The sequence below is a fragment of the Sceloporus occidentalis genome, unplaced genomic scaffold (assembly GCF_023333645.1).
Source record: "Sceloporus occidentalis isolate IW3139 unplaced genomic scaffold, rSceOcc1.0.p SCAF_11, whole genome shotgun sequence".
In the NCBI taxonomy this organism is placed as follows: Eukaryota; Metazoa; Chordata; class Lepidosauria; order Squamata; family Phrynosomatidae; genus Sceloporus; species Sceloporus occidentalis.
Genome location: NW_028316991.1, coordinates 21,531,510 through 21,547,517, shown reverse-complemented (window position 1 = coordinate 21,547,517; position 16,008 = coordinate 21,531,510). Strand labels below are relative to the sequence as shown.

Genomic DNA, 16,008 nt, shown 5'->3' with positions numbered 1-16,008 from the left:
CTATTTTGAAATTTTTATACAACTTGGGGGAGAGGCGTAGAGAAATATGTGAGACATTTGTATGGATGAAACAGACTTAAAAGACATGTCATATGTGCAAATAAAATAGGGACATTTCGCATTTTGGGCTAAATTAAAACAATACATTTGCAGTTAATTGAAAAGAAAATAGCTTCTAAAATAGAAAAATGAACTGATTATGTTATTTGATTCACTAATTTCAGTAAAGCTCTGCGAAGCAACCCATAGTGTATTTAACATATTTATGTATATCTTTTCCAATGTATTTATCTAAATAATAAAAATATGCATTGTAACTTACACTGAATATTTTCTCCAGACAACTTCTGAGTTCCGGGAATAATTTGTCCATCGAAATCAACACAGAAGCATTTTTTACCAATGCACTGGACAGTCCAAAAATTTCCATTCCTATCACACGAGGGAATAAACGTCTCTGACCCGGCAGGCAGACTTTTCTTTATTAATGTTTGCAAGTCACGTTCTTTTTCACATTTTGTGGGACATCTCGCCTTTTTCCCGCGTGTTCTCGATCCCTCTATTTCTTCACCCGAATCATCAACGCACCAGCACTCTGATATACTACACTGAATTTCATCGTATCTGCCATCTTCGGTGCACGTCGGTACGAAGACATTGGTGTCCCTCCTCGGACAGGCTTTCGACTGTAGAACGATCTTCACGGTTTCAGAAACGTCTTCGGAAATCTTAGGTGGAACAGAGACAACTTCTCTGAGAAGTTTCGAAAATTCCTCTAGCTCAAGGATCGAAACAAAAAGTGTGACAAGATTTTGATTTTCTTGGAGGTTCACAATTTGCCCAAAACTGGCTTGAATAGGCTGGTTCAGGTTAAAGCTTTGCTTGGAGAAATTGGATGAATCTTTAGTTAAGTACGAATCTTCTTCAGATGAAAATAACTTGGCGAGTTCCTTGAAGTTACCGCCGCTGTACATTCCTGTTAAGCCAATTTGCTGGAAAAATCCACTAAAATTAAATTTGCTCCTGACGCCCACTGCTCCGGTGAAATTAAACGAACCCATGTTTTTTAGGTATTTTCCACCAAACAAATTTTGTTGAAATCTCTTTGGGTCTTTGGTAAATTTTAAAGCCAACTGTATTAGGTCTCTTGAAGGGAACAGTCCAGTGACCATGTCACTAATAAAATTGTCCGTTTTAGTTTTTTTGTCTCCAAATTTCTCATCAATTGGATTTAAGAGTCCCGAATTAACAAAAGTTTCCAAGACATAGGATGAGCAGTGTTTGGATCCTAGTCGTGGACCAAATTCCTCCTCTTGAGTTCCAAACAAGTTACGTTGGCCAAAATGTCCAGTGGGTCTATAAAACAAACTAGACAAAGCCTGTCTTCTCCTGTTTGAACAATCTTGATAGTTATCTGTAAAAAGAAAACATGCCATTTAAATACTTATTTTTTCTTTTCAAGTTAAGAAACAAAATGTTACTACAGCCGATACTATTTTTGAAGATAATATTAATCTAGACCTCCTGAAAGGTCTATTCATCAACCTTAAAAGTGTCTAAGGAATCATGAACTCGAAATTCTAAAGGGAAACGAACAATTGTGTTTTTATATTGGTTCTATGTGTATCCAATTGGTGTTTTTATCCTATTTGTTCCCCACCAGTTCTGATCGAGTAAATTGAATTAAAGTTGAGAACGTTTTTGCTCCTGGTAAACGGGGTCTCGTAGGTGAACTTTTGTAAAACTACTGGCTAATCACTGACCAAGGGGACATATTCACCGAATGAACATGGCCGATTACTATACAATTGGTAGTAAAATCAGGGTAAAAAAGGGACTTCTATTCTGAGAACAAATTAACTACAGTTTCCAGGCTTTCTAATAGGCTTCACCCCTGTACAAAATGGTCAAAATGTTTACCAACTACTGGATCTGCCCAATTACTAATTATTATTTTTGTAGATTACCATCATATGTTAAAATAACACTACCGCCATCACCTTGTAAATTACAAATATATAGCAGAGCCCTTTTAGTTAGTCTTCTCTTGATGTGCAGCTCGGTTTGGTGTTGGCATGATACTTTTCAGAGCACAGGGATTTCAAACCACGTTCCATGAGAACTTAGGGTACACAATTTTTCATTTGAAACTGATGTAAATTAAGAATCTCATCATACTTTTTAATTACTTACTGCAGTTGGGGAGTTTCCCTTGTAATCGAGATCCATAGATTTCCCGTCCTTTGGAATCCACGCACCAACACTGACCACCGGTTTGACATTGGACAGCTTCAAAATCCCCATTCTCGGTACAAGATGGTATATAAACACCCCCCATTTGAGTGTCGGTGAACCTCTGAACTTCACATGTAGTAGGGCCTATAAAAAAGAAAAAAAAAAAACGGGAGTTTTTTCTCTCAAAATAGTGAAAGTTTAGCTGCTTGACAATAACTTTTTGGCTTAACATTCTAAGAACATCCCTGCAACAATAATTGGGAATGTCAAACCCCCAAAAGGATAGGGAAACATATCATAAGCTCCATCTCTATGGGACAACGCAATTGCATCTCACTCAATGGACCCCAAGGTAACAAAAGAAGGATTGTCCAGATATAATGATCTTTTTTTCCTTGTTAATCAAAAATCCCGCATATTCGGTGCTAAAGCTCCCAAATCATGTCCTTAAAGCATTCTATGTGGATTATAATGATGTCAACTGGTAGCCCAATCTATTTGTCAGACAGTCTAACGGTTTGAATGACCCACTCTATACTTGAGTAGATCCTGGAAGCAACATATGTTGCATTAAACATTCTAAATAATGTCACTAATGTCATATATTTTCTTTTTGGAATATGCCTCTTTCAGCATCCTTGGATTCTTTATACAGACTCAAAAGATTACCGCTTACATCTGAATTTGCCAGACGTAATTAGCTGAACGCCCAGGAATCGTCTCTGTAGAATACGATAGATAGTTGTTTTCGTGAAGGAGCGAGAGGGAGATTGTCCTGCGAAGACCGTGTCGTAGACCTCATCCAACAGAAGCTCTAAACCTAAACGTATAAATAATAGTAAGAAAGAAAAATAAGGAAATTATGGAATTTGCATCACTTTCCAAAAATGTGCCCTTTTAGCTGGGGAGGGGGCAAGGAAACCCCAACTGGAATTTACTCATGAATACCAATTAATAGACCTCTTATACCAATTAAAAGGTTTCTTCTCCCCCTGGTAATAAATCATTTGGGATAAGAGCACAACACATTAGGAAAAGCTTTTAACATAGCAAAAGCTTTTAAATATCCACCAACATTAACATTAAAAAGTGTTTTTTTTTTAAAGGTGCTGTTCCACCTGCATTGCTGAATTGAATGCCTTTCTATCTTTTTCCTTATTCATAATTTTTGGCAGGAATATTGAATTGGCACATGACACAAAACCAGGCACTTTGCTGTCAGCCATATGGGTTAAAGGTTTTAAACTAAAGAAGTATATGATGGACTTAGAGAATCTGGTAATGCTTACCAGTGTTGGCAAGTTCCCGTCCATGCCTATCCGCACAGTAACAGTATCCAGAAATTTCTGGGAATGATTCCCGGAGGGACGTAAATGACTTAAAGGCATCTGGAAATCTACGATTCAAAAAAGAGATTATGAGAATAATTATTTTGTGCTGTTGTTAAATAATATTAGAATTTCCGGTGTGGAATTTTTTTTTTCACTTTTCCAGTTGTGATAAATTAGCTTCTTTTAAATTTCTTTGCAACGCCAAAGGACAAAAAAACAAATGCATGAAATAAAAAATGTATCAAGAACTACTAACTGGAAACATTAAAAAAGCAGAGTGAGTAATGAGAAACCCATTCAAGATTCAACAATAGATATTTAATTAGCTATAGGGTAGTTACACATTAAAATTTGGTGTCCTTATTATAAAATATTTTGGGATAGAATGGGGATGTATTTGGCTGTGAAAAAGAAAAGGTACTTAATTTACTATTTTTTGGGAATGACCAATTAGAGTAGAGTTTATTGTTCCTCTCCTAAAACCCAATAAACATTCAAAGTTGGCCCCAAATTATCTAATTTTTGGGCTCACATCAGCATAGGTAGCCAAAATTATAAATCAAGCTATCATTTTGGTTCCACTAAGCAGATAAAAAAATCCTTCTGTTGTCTCCTCCAAGGATTTTGTCATTGGGTCTCCAACACCCTTTAATTTCTCCCACCTAAAAGGGTCTTTTATAGGGAACCTATAAAGCAAAACTTCAGAAACAAAGAATTGGATAGGCTGACTAATGGGTGGTCCCTGCACTTTTTGATGTATGCAGCCATAATTATTCATATTCTGTATATACTTGCAGATAAGCCAAGCCTCAGAATTTGAACCAAAAAAAGTGTGAAAACACACACATACCTGGACACACAGCAACACAACCAGCCACTAACACTAATACACATTGCCAGACACTCACACTAACATACCTAAGCATTCACACTCACATTTATCAGGGCAACATTAATAAGTGGGCAATGTGGGAACATGCCTCCTGGGCCCGCCTGCAATAGGGAGCCCACCAGGGCCGGCGACTACATGGGTTCCGGTGGGTCCATGGAGCCCAGGCAGCACTTTGAAAGGGTCAGAATCTTTCCAGATTTGTGGAGAAAGAGAAGTGTTTCTGCATATCTCGTTCTCCACAAATCTATCTGCATTGCTCTGGCTTTTTGTTACGCTTCCTCAAGAGGGCGGAGCCACAGGGACAGCATATCCCCCGTTCCTCTAATTGGGGCAGAGGGTTTCCCAGAGGCTCCACTCTTTTGCGGAAGTGCATTGGGAGTGCCACTCATCAGGAGGGTGCCGCACTGGCATACAGAGACGGCTGCCCCTGGGCCAGTTCAAAACTGTCCACAAAGGGCTGGTCTGACTTGGATGTCATCTATCTACAGAGGAATTTAGATCAAATAGAAGACTTTACAATAAAATGGTAGATGCAGTTTGACATAGAAAAATGTAATATTATGTATTTGGAGGGAAAAAGCATGCTAACTGTAAAATAAATTGCTGTTTGGGAAAATCACTGTAGTACTTTAATTTCAGGCAGTTGCTGCAAAATTAGCAAGTTGTTATCCTGTATTAAAAAGGGAATGAGTCCAGAATATTATCTATTTATATGACTTCAACTTGAATATGAAGTACTATTTTTGGCATCAGTTCATAGAAAGATATCATGAAACTGAAAAGGGTTCCAGGGAAGGCAACACAATTAATTAAGCCTTCGTGACCAAGGACGTTCTATTATGTCCTCTAAACCATGGTCTACATGACAAAGTACATAATACTACTTCTTATGGTTTCCCAGCAGTGAGGACATTTACCCACCAGTACATGGGAGATCAGGGTGTCATTAGAAAACCTGAGGACTCCCCTGTGAGCAGGAGCTAGCATCCGGTGTAAAGAGCGCCGCTTACACCAGAATAACGGAGAACAGAGGTTCAGGCATTCTCTGTCGGTAGTGTCAGTCCTGACACAACTAGAAACCACATTCAAAGTAAAAAGGTTCCCTAAAGGATTTATTCAGACCCTCCTAAGACATCTGATAAGTACCCCTGCAGTTTCTGCGATTGGAAATGCAGGGCAACAGAGCTTACTACAGCAGCAGTGAGGATCAAAAGAGTGTTTTTCTCTTTCAAAAAAAAATAAAAATAAAAGGCTTAAAAATATAAAGAAAATAAAAATGATTTTTTTTTAAATGGACTCCAGTGATATTAGCATGACATCATAAGGGGTAACTTCTAATGGGATCTCAAAGACACCTTTTTTTGACCCAATCCAAAGTTCAAAAATAAGAAAAAATAGTACAGCATGTAAATAGCATTTTGCTGCCGTCTAGAATTATAAAAACTAAGCATGTGGGCTAATATTCCACTCAGGGGATGTTGTTAAACACAAAGCATGAATATCAGTAGCATCTAATATGTGCAAGAAATTCTAAGTAAAACTGTAATAAAAACTAATTCTGCTACAAATTACAAAAAAAGGCTCCGGTCATTTAGGGGAGTAAAACCCCTGGTCACAAAGGGGCAAAAGAAATAAAAGTTCTCAGCTATGAAGATAGACTTTTCAAATTGGGCTTGTTTGCTATGGAAAAGAAGGATATGTGAGCATATAAATACTAGACTTGGGCACCAGGGGGCTCTTCGTGTTCGTCTTCGTGCTCGTCTTCGTCAAAAAAAAAATCTTCGTATTCCGCGAATATTCGCCCGTTCCTGTCTTTTCTTCGGGCGAATATTCGTTTTTTCTTCGTTTTTTCTGGTTAAGGGGTTAATATGGGGTTAACGCGTACTGCAGCAGCTCTGGCGCCAGTAGTTTAAATGTGCGTATCAGCAACTCTATTGGTCGCCAGCAGGGGGCCTCCTGCTGGGGACCAATGAGCTCACTACCATATATATAGCTAATATATTCTCGGGCAGAATATTATGCTACTCAGTGTAAAACCAACAGAGGGCAGCATTCTGTCCGAAGATATATTAGCCATATATGGCAGTGTGTTCATTTTCATTTATTAATTATTTAAATAAAATATATCCCCATGATCCGCTGGTCTCCCCGCTGCAACAGTTAAATGTCCGCACTCGCAGACATTAATTCTGTCGAATGCTGCCCTCTGTTGGTTTTACATTGAGTAGCATTGTTCCATATGCTTGAAAGAAATCCAGTTATTATGCAACTTAATGTAAAACCAACAGAGGGCAGCATTCTGTCCGAACATATATTAGCCATATGTGGCAGGGAGCTCATTTGCATTTATTAAAATAAAATATATTCCCATGATCCTTTCGTGTAATGGTTTAATACAAAAAAACCCCAAAATAAATAGAAAAAAAGAGTTTGCAAGTTCGACAGAATTAATGTCTGCGAGTGCGGACATTTAACTGTTGCAGCGGGGAGACCAGCAGATCATGGGAATATATTTTATTTGAATAATTAATAAATGAAAATGAACACTGCCACATATGGCTAATATATCTTCGGACAGAATGCTGCCCTCTGTTGGTTTTACACTGAGTAGCATAATAACTTTGGATTTCAAGCATATGCTACTTAATGTAAAACCAACAGAGGGCAGCATTGTGTCCGAAGTTATAGTAAGTTATTTACGCTAAGTTAAATGTCCGTACCAGCGACTTTGTTGGTCGCTGGCACTGACATTTAACTGACACAGCGGGGAGACCACTGGTGTCCCTGCTGTGTCAGTTAAATGTCCGTACCAGCGACTTTGTTGGTCGCCGGCACGGACTTTTAACTGTTGCAGCAGGGTCCCAGGTTGATTTTTTTTTTCTGCCTAGCAACTAGTGGTAAGGGGCCGTGCGAGTGAGCCTATTGGTCGCTTGCACAGCCCTTTACCCTACGGATTTCTGCTCCCGTTATCCAACGCAGCATCGCAGGGGTTAACGGGAGCAGAAATCAGGAGTTAAAAAGGCCGTGCGAGTGAGCCCTATTGGTTACCTGCAGGGTCTTCCTCTGGCATCAACCAATTGGTTGATGCCAGAGGAAGACCCTGCAGGTGACCAATAGGCTCACTCACACAGCCCTGTAACCCCTGACGACGAACCTGCGTATTTCCACTTCAGTCAACTCCCGCGATGCTCTGAAGATAAGGTAAGTTAGATGGGGAAGGGACTGGGGAGAATAGTAGACGAAGGCGAAGATTCTTCGTGTGTGAGTCTTCGTCTTCGCCTACGTTTTACCGGCACTGTCTTCTCTTCTTCATGTCTTCAGAACGAACACGAAAATGCACTCTTCGTGTTCGTTTTCATGTTCGCCCGAAGACGAATGCACAAGTCTAATAAATACTATATTGGACGACAGGGCCGGCCCTACAATGGAGCCGAGTGGGGCAATTGCCCAAGCGCTTTTTTTTTTTTGTTGAAGCGGAGGAGAAGGGTCGCCGAGTGGTTTTCGCTTACCCGCTCTGCGCCCCTCTCTCTCCTCTACGAGCCCCCTAGCTCGGTCTCGGTGCCGCCTTGTAATGCTGAGCGCCGGAAGTGATGTCAATTTCGCTCAGCATTACAAGCCGGCACCGTGGCAGAGCAGGGAGACTCGCCGCAGGACTGTTTAAAGGTAAGTACAAAGAAGGGGGGGTAGATAATGGCGTCAGCGAATTTTAAAATGCCAACCCCCCCCCCGGCATCGGCAGGGGGGTGGCGGCATTTTAAACTTCTCCCCAGGCGGCATAAAGTCTTGGGCCGGCCCTGTTGGACGATATAATAGAACTTGTTTGGGGACCTTTTACCTAACAGAACCTTATACACGACACGGGGGCATCCTGAAAGATTAGAGGAAAATATATTTCTTGTAACGATATCTTCTGGGTCAACGGATATGGGTTCTTGGAAAGCTTGAACTTAATAATACACTTGAAGTGTATTATTGTATATATATATAGTGTATATATTTCCAAGCATGATATAAATCTTCTCATTCTTCTAGATAAATTTAGCTGTATAATACTTCCTCTATATTCTGGCTTATAGTTGTTAGCTCAATTTACTTAAAAAAAGAAAAAACATTATTTTTTTGTTTACTTTTAAAATCCATACAATATTTAGTCATATATTGCCATTTGCCAATTGACAGCAGAAAACCTAAAATATGCAATGTGTGCTGTTTAATTAAATTGTTTTTTTGATATTTTGATGTAATAAAGTCTTGTCTATAATCACCCAATAAATGAAAATACAATCATTAAAAAAATCCCATTTACAAAAAATAGGGCTGATCACTGAAGTTCTGATATGTATCATTTTCACAACAAATATTATATTTTTATTGCTAACAACTTGGGTTATTTAGATTTAATGCCTGCAATGGAAAATAGTATAAAGCCTAATATTAGACTTCCTAGAAGAACACAATGGTTGGTCTGTGAGCTTCATAAACCCATGTAATGAAAGACCACCTTATGTGTATACCATAGCTCCCAACATTTCAGGTATCCGAATCAGGACACTCTTGTTGTGGGTGTGGCTAGAGGTAGAAGTGGGTGTGGCTATAGGCAAAAGTTGTTGAGACCACCTCCCCATTTATCTGGAAAGCCATCTCATGGCGCTCGGGTCTAGAGGTCCATTGATGATGACGCTCCCTGGGGTGGTCAGAGAAGATCAAAAGAACTGCACCGCGAAAAATGGGGCACTTGCGAGATATGTGACCACCACTGGGTAGTTCTCTGGATTTGCACAATTATAGAGCAATAGAGTGCCAGCAAATTTCATAGCGCTTTTAAAAGCAACAATAGCATTAAAACTGACAATACACAAAATAGACAATAACCTTAACACACCTTAACATATACTGGTATAGAAGGAGAAGAGCGCCCTGCTCTTGTGAGCTTATATATAAGGCTCTGACTATGATCAATGTCATGGGGCATTGTTTAAAGGCTAATTTGCATCTAAAACAGAGCAAAATCATAGTTTCCCCCGCTATGCAAAAAAATACAGCCATATAAGGTAAATAAAGCAGGCTGCGGACCGTGAATGATACGCAAAGAACTTGCTGATCCATCCAAACTATGGAAAGAAACGTAATCAAATACCAAAAACCCACATCATTCCAGGCCTGGAGGATCATGATCTCATTAGCCGACAGCAAGATGCAGCTGCTGCACGGTGACCTCCCAAATCACTTAGTCCACATAAGTTGTATAGGCTTCAAGGCGACTGTATATCATACCTCCCAACAGTCTTGGTTTTTGCGGTGATTTTCAAGCGCTATCCTGCTGCCAGGAGTAGCTTCCGCACCGTACCTCTTTCAATTTAGTATTATACAGTAGATTTGCATTGACTAAGATGAAAAGCATGTTTGTAAGTTTGTATCTGAGGACTTCTAATTGTTTTAGCTTCTGAGTCTTGGAGCGCTAGGGCCCGCTTTACTTAACCAATATCCTGTTCTGAAGTTCTCTCCCTTCTATCCCCATTGTTACAACCAACCAACAATAATCAGCAGCTTAATAAAAGTAGAAATATAACCATACCTGGAAACTCTCCAGGTTTCAACCGGAGACTCCAGGTCATCACTAAAGAACTCTGGTTTGCGGGAGCAGCATTGCCAAAAGCCCCACTCTCTGCCCACTTCCCCTCCAGCCACGCCAGTTTTTCACCATGTGAGGCTAGCCCCGCATCCAACGTCAGCGGGACCCTCTACTGGCATCCCATAAAGGGAGAGTTCGGGGAAGCTGGAACCTGGATGTTCCCAGGTGTGAACTTAATGGGGAAGAATAATCATACAGATTCTAAAATTGGAAATAAATATTGCTGTCGGGATACGCAGAATACCTGGCCTGTTTATGGTCTTCTAGGACTGGAGTTGCGCAGTCATTCTTTAGAATGAAACATATGGTGCTATCTAAAGGAACCATACGTTCATTCTCCATTAGCATTAAGTCATCTTCCAACCTTGGCCACTTTATGAACTACAGTATAAAAAAAAAATTACCGGCTGAAACTTGTAACTATATCCAAAATCATCTTGTCTGTAGTGTTGACAAGTTTGCATTGAACAGGTGAAAATTCCCCATTGTCAGAACAATGAGGAGGAACCTTCTCCCCGACACCATGGAGGATTCGACGATCTCTGATCTCGCAATTTCGGGGACCTAGAAATTAAAATAGACAATATCAAGATGTGGATTTACTGCTCATCATAAATGTTTTGTGTATATATTTTTTGAAGCATGGTATAGTAGCCAGTGGCCGACTAGGCCTAGGGCAGCAGGCAGGGGGCAACAGCCCCCCTGCTTCCAAACCAAGAGGCAGATTGTCCTCTTGGATGATCAGGACCTCCAGTACCCTGCTGCTCAATGGGCCAGAGATCTTTGATCTCCTCAACAGGCATATTACAGGCTTATTACACTATGGAGGCCGTGCTGACTCCCCACAGCCCCCATAGTCTGGTTCAGAAGGTACCATGCACCTTTAAGACACAGAGTGCAGGGATATGACATCATAGGGCAGTACAGACTCAGACGAGGAGGGGCAGCTGGGGGCAAAAGGTAAATGCACAGCTGATGGTATCGACATTCCATGGTGTTAACTTGCATGTGACAAGAGGGGCAGCTCACAACCTGAGGGTCACTCTTGAATTCTCCAAATACAATACCCCTATGCCTTTGGCGAAAAAGTGACATCAGCACGGGTCATGGCCTCTGACCTGTGTTAGGTGCTTTTCTTGGTGTTCGCCCCAGGCACCAAGATCCGTAGATACGGCTGTGGAATAGTCAGTGATTTTGTCTATTTTTAGTGGAGTCTTAATCTTAATCTCCTAGTTTTTGTTTGTTTTTTGCTTAGTTTTGTATGGGCCTGCTCAATCATGGAGACATTTATTTTTGCTTGTAAATAAATGGACCTTCAGGTCATATATTTTTGATGTATTCTTTATTCTTTTTTGTGACTTCACCTAACCTATACACAACTTTGTGCCATGTACATAAAAGTTTTAACCTCTTAAGTACCTGGGCTTTTTTAAAGCCATAGGACCACCAATTTTTTGTGTTTTTGGGCTTTAAAAAAGAATAAAAAAGTATTCATATATTATTATTGCTATTATTATCTATATTATTATTTATATAGCGGCAACAATTTACGCAGCGCTTAATACAATACATATATTCAAAGGGTATGACAAGATGAGAATTGACAAACTAAGACAAACCGATATATTAGGTGGAGAGAACCCTGCTCGCAAGCTTACGCAAGATATTATTCTGTTATGAAAAAATAAAACACATTTATTCACAGTTTTACAGTTATATAAATTATCCACAATTAATAAAAGGTGAAAAATACCAAAAAAACATTTGTTAACTTAGCCTGAATAATATTAATTTATTTAAAGTTTTCTAAGTTTTCTATTTTATTTTTTTTAACTCCTTCATAACCCTAAAGCTAACCTTAATCCCATCTAACTAATTCCTCACTGCACTGACTACCCAATATAAATTAAAAATGACATCTTGGAGGTGGGAAATCAGGGTTCCATAAATTGTTTGTATGCTGGAAAAAATTCACATTGCTCAGGTTAAGTAGACTCTACATATTTAACATTGGGCAGGTTAGGTGCACTGCAACTGGTTTACCTGATATCATAAGGTAACCTACATTGTTTGGGTTTCCCAATCTGCCGTGTTCCGTAGATCTCCATTCCCTCAGTGTCCACACACCAGCATTGCCCTAGGTCCTGGTTGCATTGCACTGATTCAAACGCCCCGGAATCTTTGCACTGCGGGATGTAGGATGTCGAGGTCCGATTTATATAACCGCTCACCAAGATCTGCTGCTTTTTAAGCTGGCAAAACGATAGGCCTGAAGTGCAAATGAAAACAAAATATATCAACATTGTGGTATACGTAGCAAGGGTTAGCAGATTGGTTTTGCTTTGAAGTTTTTGTATCATTCATTACAAATGTCAGGTTGGGAACTCTATGAGCTTGGCTCGGAGTCTCCGGGTAACAGATGGGAACTCTATGAGCTTGGCTCGGAGTCCCCGGGTAACAGATGGGAACTCTATGAGCTTGGCTCAGAGTCTCCGGGTAACAGATGGGAACTCTATGAGCTTGGCTCAGAGTCTCCGGGTAACAGATGGGAACTCTATGAGCTTGGCTCAGAGTCTCCGGGTAACAGATGGGAACTCTATGAGCTTGGCTCAGAGTCTCCGGGTAACAGATGGGAACTCTATGAGCTTGGCTCGGAGTCCCCGGGTAACAGATGGGAACTCTATGAGCTTGGCTCAGAGTCTCCGGGTAACAGATGGGAACTCTATGAGCTTGGCTCGGAGTCTCCAGGTAACAGATAGGAACTTTATGAGCTTGGTTCGGAGTCTCCGGGTAACAGATGGGAACTTTATGAGCTTGGCTCGGAGTCTCCGGGTAAAACCCTGCTTCCCTGGGCCTCCTGGTCAGTTCCTTCTTTCTCTTGGCCCATGTTCTGCCTATTCCCCACCCATTTTCCAATGATCCCATCCCACATTCCCTCCCACAGAAGACACTCTGGGGTAGACTTGCCCCCCCATGAGGTCACTCGCATAGATGAGTGAATGCTCCAGGTAGCTAGCCCTAAGAAGTTCCCAAGTATGGCAGTAACCCATAAGGTTCACTTACACAATGGAGGGGACCCGGTCCGCCGGCTGCCTGGGACCTCATGACCATCAACATTTACACACCAGCAGGACAGGCCATTTCTAGTGCACTGGATGTTCCTGGAAGCAAATGTAAACGCTTACATCACCTGTTTAATGGATGTCAGGTCCATAATTACATAGTGAGGTTTATAAAAACACATATGTCCATCAAGTTTAACCACTCTAGCATATGAATGATTCCATTAAACCCCTCTTGAAATCATGTCAATTTTTCCTAGAAAATGAACAAAAAATCTTCCATGGAAATAAGACTAATCCCTACGTCAATCACTATTTACATAAAAATGTTTACAGATGAATAGCCGAAAAGAAATGTAGAGAGATCTGATGGCTTATAAAAAATGCATCATGGGGGGCAACACTCACTTTTCAAAGCAGTATACATTGTCCATGGTTCATGAAAACCTCTGGTTAGTTAGTATACGTGGTAAGTCTGCGGTCATCGTCTCCACAGGTAGTGGCTTCCAGTGCTTTCCAGCCCTTACTGTGAACAGTGACCTTTTTCTCTAACAAGCTGGTTGTTTGTTATTTTTGTGAATCTTCTTTTATACATATTATTATTATTTATTGTTTTATATAGCGCCATCAAATTCCGTAGCGCTGTACAATGGGTAGACAGGACAAAACAAGTAGTATGTAACGTAACAAATTGACTAACAGAGACAACAGGTGAGGGGGCCCTGCCCAATGGAGCTTACAGTCTATTTGCTGTTTTATCTACTAAAATGCAGACATGGATCAACAGGATCCCTTGGAAACCAGGGACCAGTCAGACACCTAGAACGTCCATAAATACAATAGTGTACTGCTAACCATTTCTAGGAGGATAGCCCGTCAGTCCCCTTTGTCAGCTGAGCTGACCTACCAAGTAAGAAAGGGCTAAATAAACCCTGTGAGGTCCATCTTCTGGCCCTCAATGATATGACTGTGACCAGCCATTGATAGATAACGTCTACTTTTGTAACACTTCTTTTCTTATTGGTTCCCTCCTTTGGACAAAAAGCTGCACAAATTAGCTGGATTTTCAGGGTCCTTTAAAAAAAGAGGGGAACAGAAGATGCCTTCAGGGGTTGATGGCTGCCAGAAGACCAGCCTCCCATCAGAAATGGTAGAGGCTAATACAATGAGGAAATGTAAACACCCTTGGGCCAGGCATATGGCTCCTGAATCTAAAACAAGACTAAGGACTTAAAGTCTTTACATCAGGAAATACGAGTAGGAAACGTTCCTTAGGTTGACCATTTATAATCCATAGTTGGTGAGGAGACGGGTTTCAGATGCCTTCAATTCATCCAGAATTAATTGATTAAGTAATCAACATCCTTCTTTCTTATTAGTCCATTGTGCTCCTGTGTTGGACAGCATTGCAGGTTTCTTTTTTTAAAAAAAAACCCTTTTAAAATTAAATTGAGGTTTTCCAAACAAAACTCTCTGATCCGAAGGATGACTCTCTAAACATATTTAGCGTATTTCATCATAAAAGAGATGACATTTCCTGTAAACTGTGAAGAACTTGTCTTGGCAAGTTTGCACAACGCATTATTTGGGAAATCAGTGGAGTCCTGGAGGTTGTTGAGAGGCTGAATTTCAGAATGTAAACAGATAAGGAGGAAACGGCTTCATTTAATGAATCCATCAAACCCCCAGTATGTTCTGTCTATCACGCTACATTCTGCCCCTCGCTATGTTTGGATAGCAAATGGTGCGGGTAATTCACTGATTTTCTCTAGTTATGCATCAATGGGTGACAAATTAAGGCATTCTATGCATCTGTTTTGGGAAAATTTATGGAAGCAGTAATAAAGAAGCAAGGAGCAATCTATTTGATCCACGCACCACGCTAGTCCATTTGATCTATACTTTAGCAGTTTTTCTAGCACAGTCTGCGGTTGGAACTCTCTCTCCTACTCAAAGGTCATTAAAAATTGGTTTTCTGAATGAAAAAGGTGACAGATCATTTGAGTGAAATTTATTTTGGGATAGACAAGCAGAACTACAATTAGATGGTGGTAATAAATTAAAAAAAAAATTATCCTTGGATTGAACCCCCAGCGCTGTATACAGTAATATAACCCCCAGCGCTGTATACAGTAATATAAACCCCAGCGCTGTATACAGTAATATAAACCCCAGCGCTGTATACAGTAATATAACCCCCAGCGCTGTATACAGTAACAACTCCCAGTGGCTGTATACAGTAATATAACCCCCAGCACTGTATACAGTAATATAACCCCCCAGGACTGTATACAGTAATATAACCCCAGCGCTGTATACAGTAATATAACCCCCAGCACTGTATACAGTAATATAACCCCAGCGCTGTATACAGTAATATAACCCCCCAGCGCTGTATACAGTAATAACTCCCAGTGCTGTATACAGTAATAACGCCCCAGCGCTGTATACAGTAATATATCTTCCTACTTTCATTAGTCAGAGTGTCAGGCTGGGTGATTATGACTGAGCCATTCTAGTGTTTCCCACAGGCAGTGTGATAAGGAGTCGGGTGTTTGTCTAGTAGATTAAGGGTCAGATTACAGATCTGAAAACATTATGAGGCAAAAACTACAACTGTTTTAAATAAAGAAACAATATTTTTGAAAATGTATTGTTAATCTATTACTGGAACAAATGCAATGGTGAACGTTCTCTTTTAATGTCTGTTGGATAAACAGGCCTGTGAAATAGTGAATTTGTTCATATTTACCTGAATAATCCATCGTCGGAGCACTGGGGGATGTAGTCTGCTCCGCTCTTGCTGGCCTTCTCTCTGGCTAGTTCGCATGGAAGCAGAGTCTGCGAGTCCAGCTG

General features: G+C 40.4%; 1 protein-coding gene across 1 annotated transcript in view; it reads right to left on the bottom strand.

The window, feature by feature from the left end:
• Window positions 1-16,008, bottom strand: part of LOC149305693 (thyroglobulin-like) — a 90,382-nt gene extending 74,374 nt beyond the window's left edge. The window contains exons 1-8 of the mRNA XM_089477295.1: window positions 15,905-16,008; window positions 13,154-13,251; window positions 12,156-12,359; window positions 10,495-10,654; window positions 3,525-3,631; window positions 2,912-3,055; window positions 2,194-2,379; window positions 323-1,414 (exon numbers count right to left, since the gene is read on the bottom strand). Coding sequence (XP_089333421.1) covers window positions 323-1,414; window positions 2,194-2,379; window positions 2,912-3,055; window positions 3,525-3,631; window positions 10,495-10,654; window positions 12,156-12,198 — 1,732 coding nt within the window. The 5' untranslated portion in view covers window positions 12,199-12,359; window positions 13,154-13,251; window positions 15,905-16,008. The remainder of the gene's footprint in view (window positions 1-322; window positions 1,415-2,193; window positions 2,380-2,911; window positions 3,056-3,524; window positions 3,632-10,494; window positions 10,655-12,155; window positions 12,360-13,153; window positions 13,252-15,904) is intronic.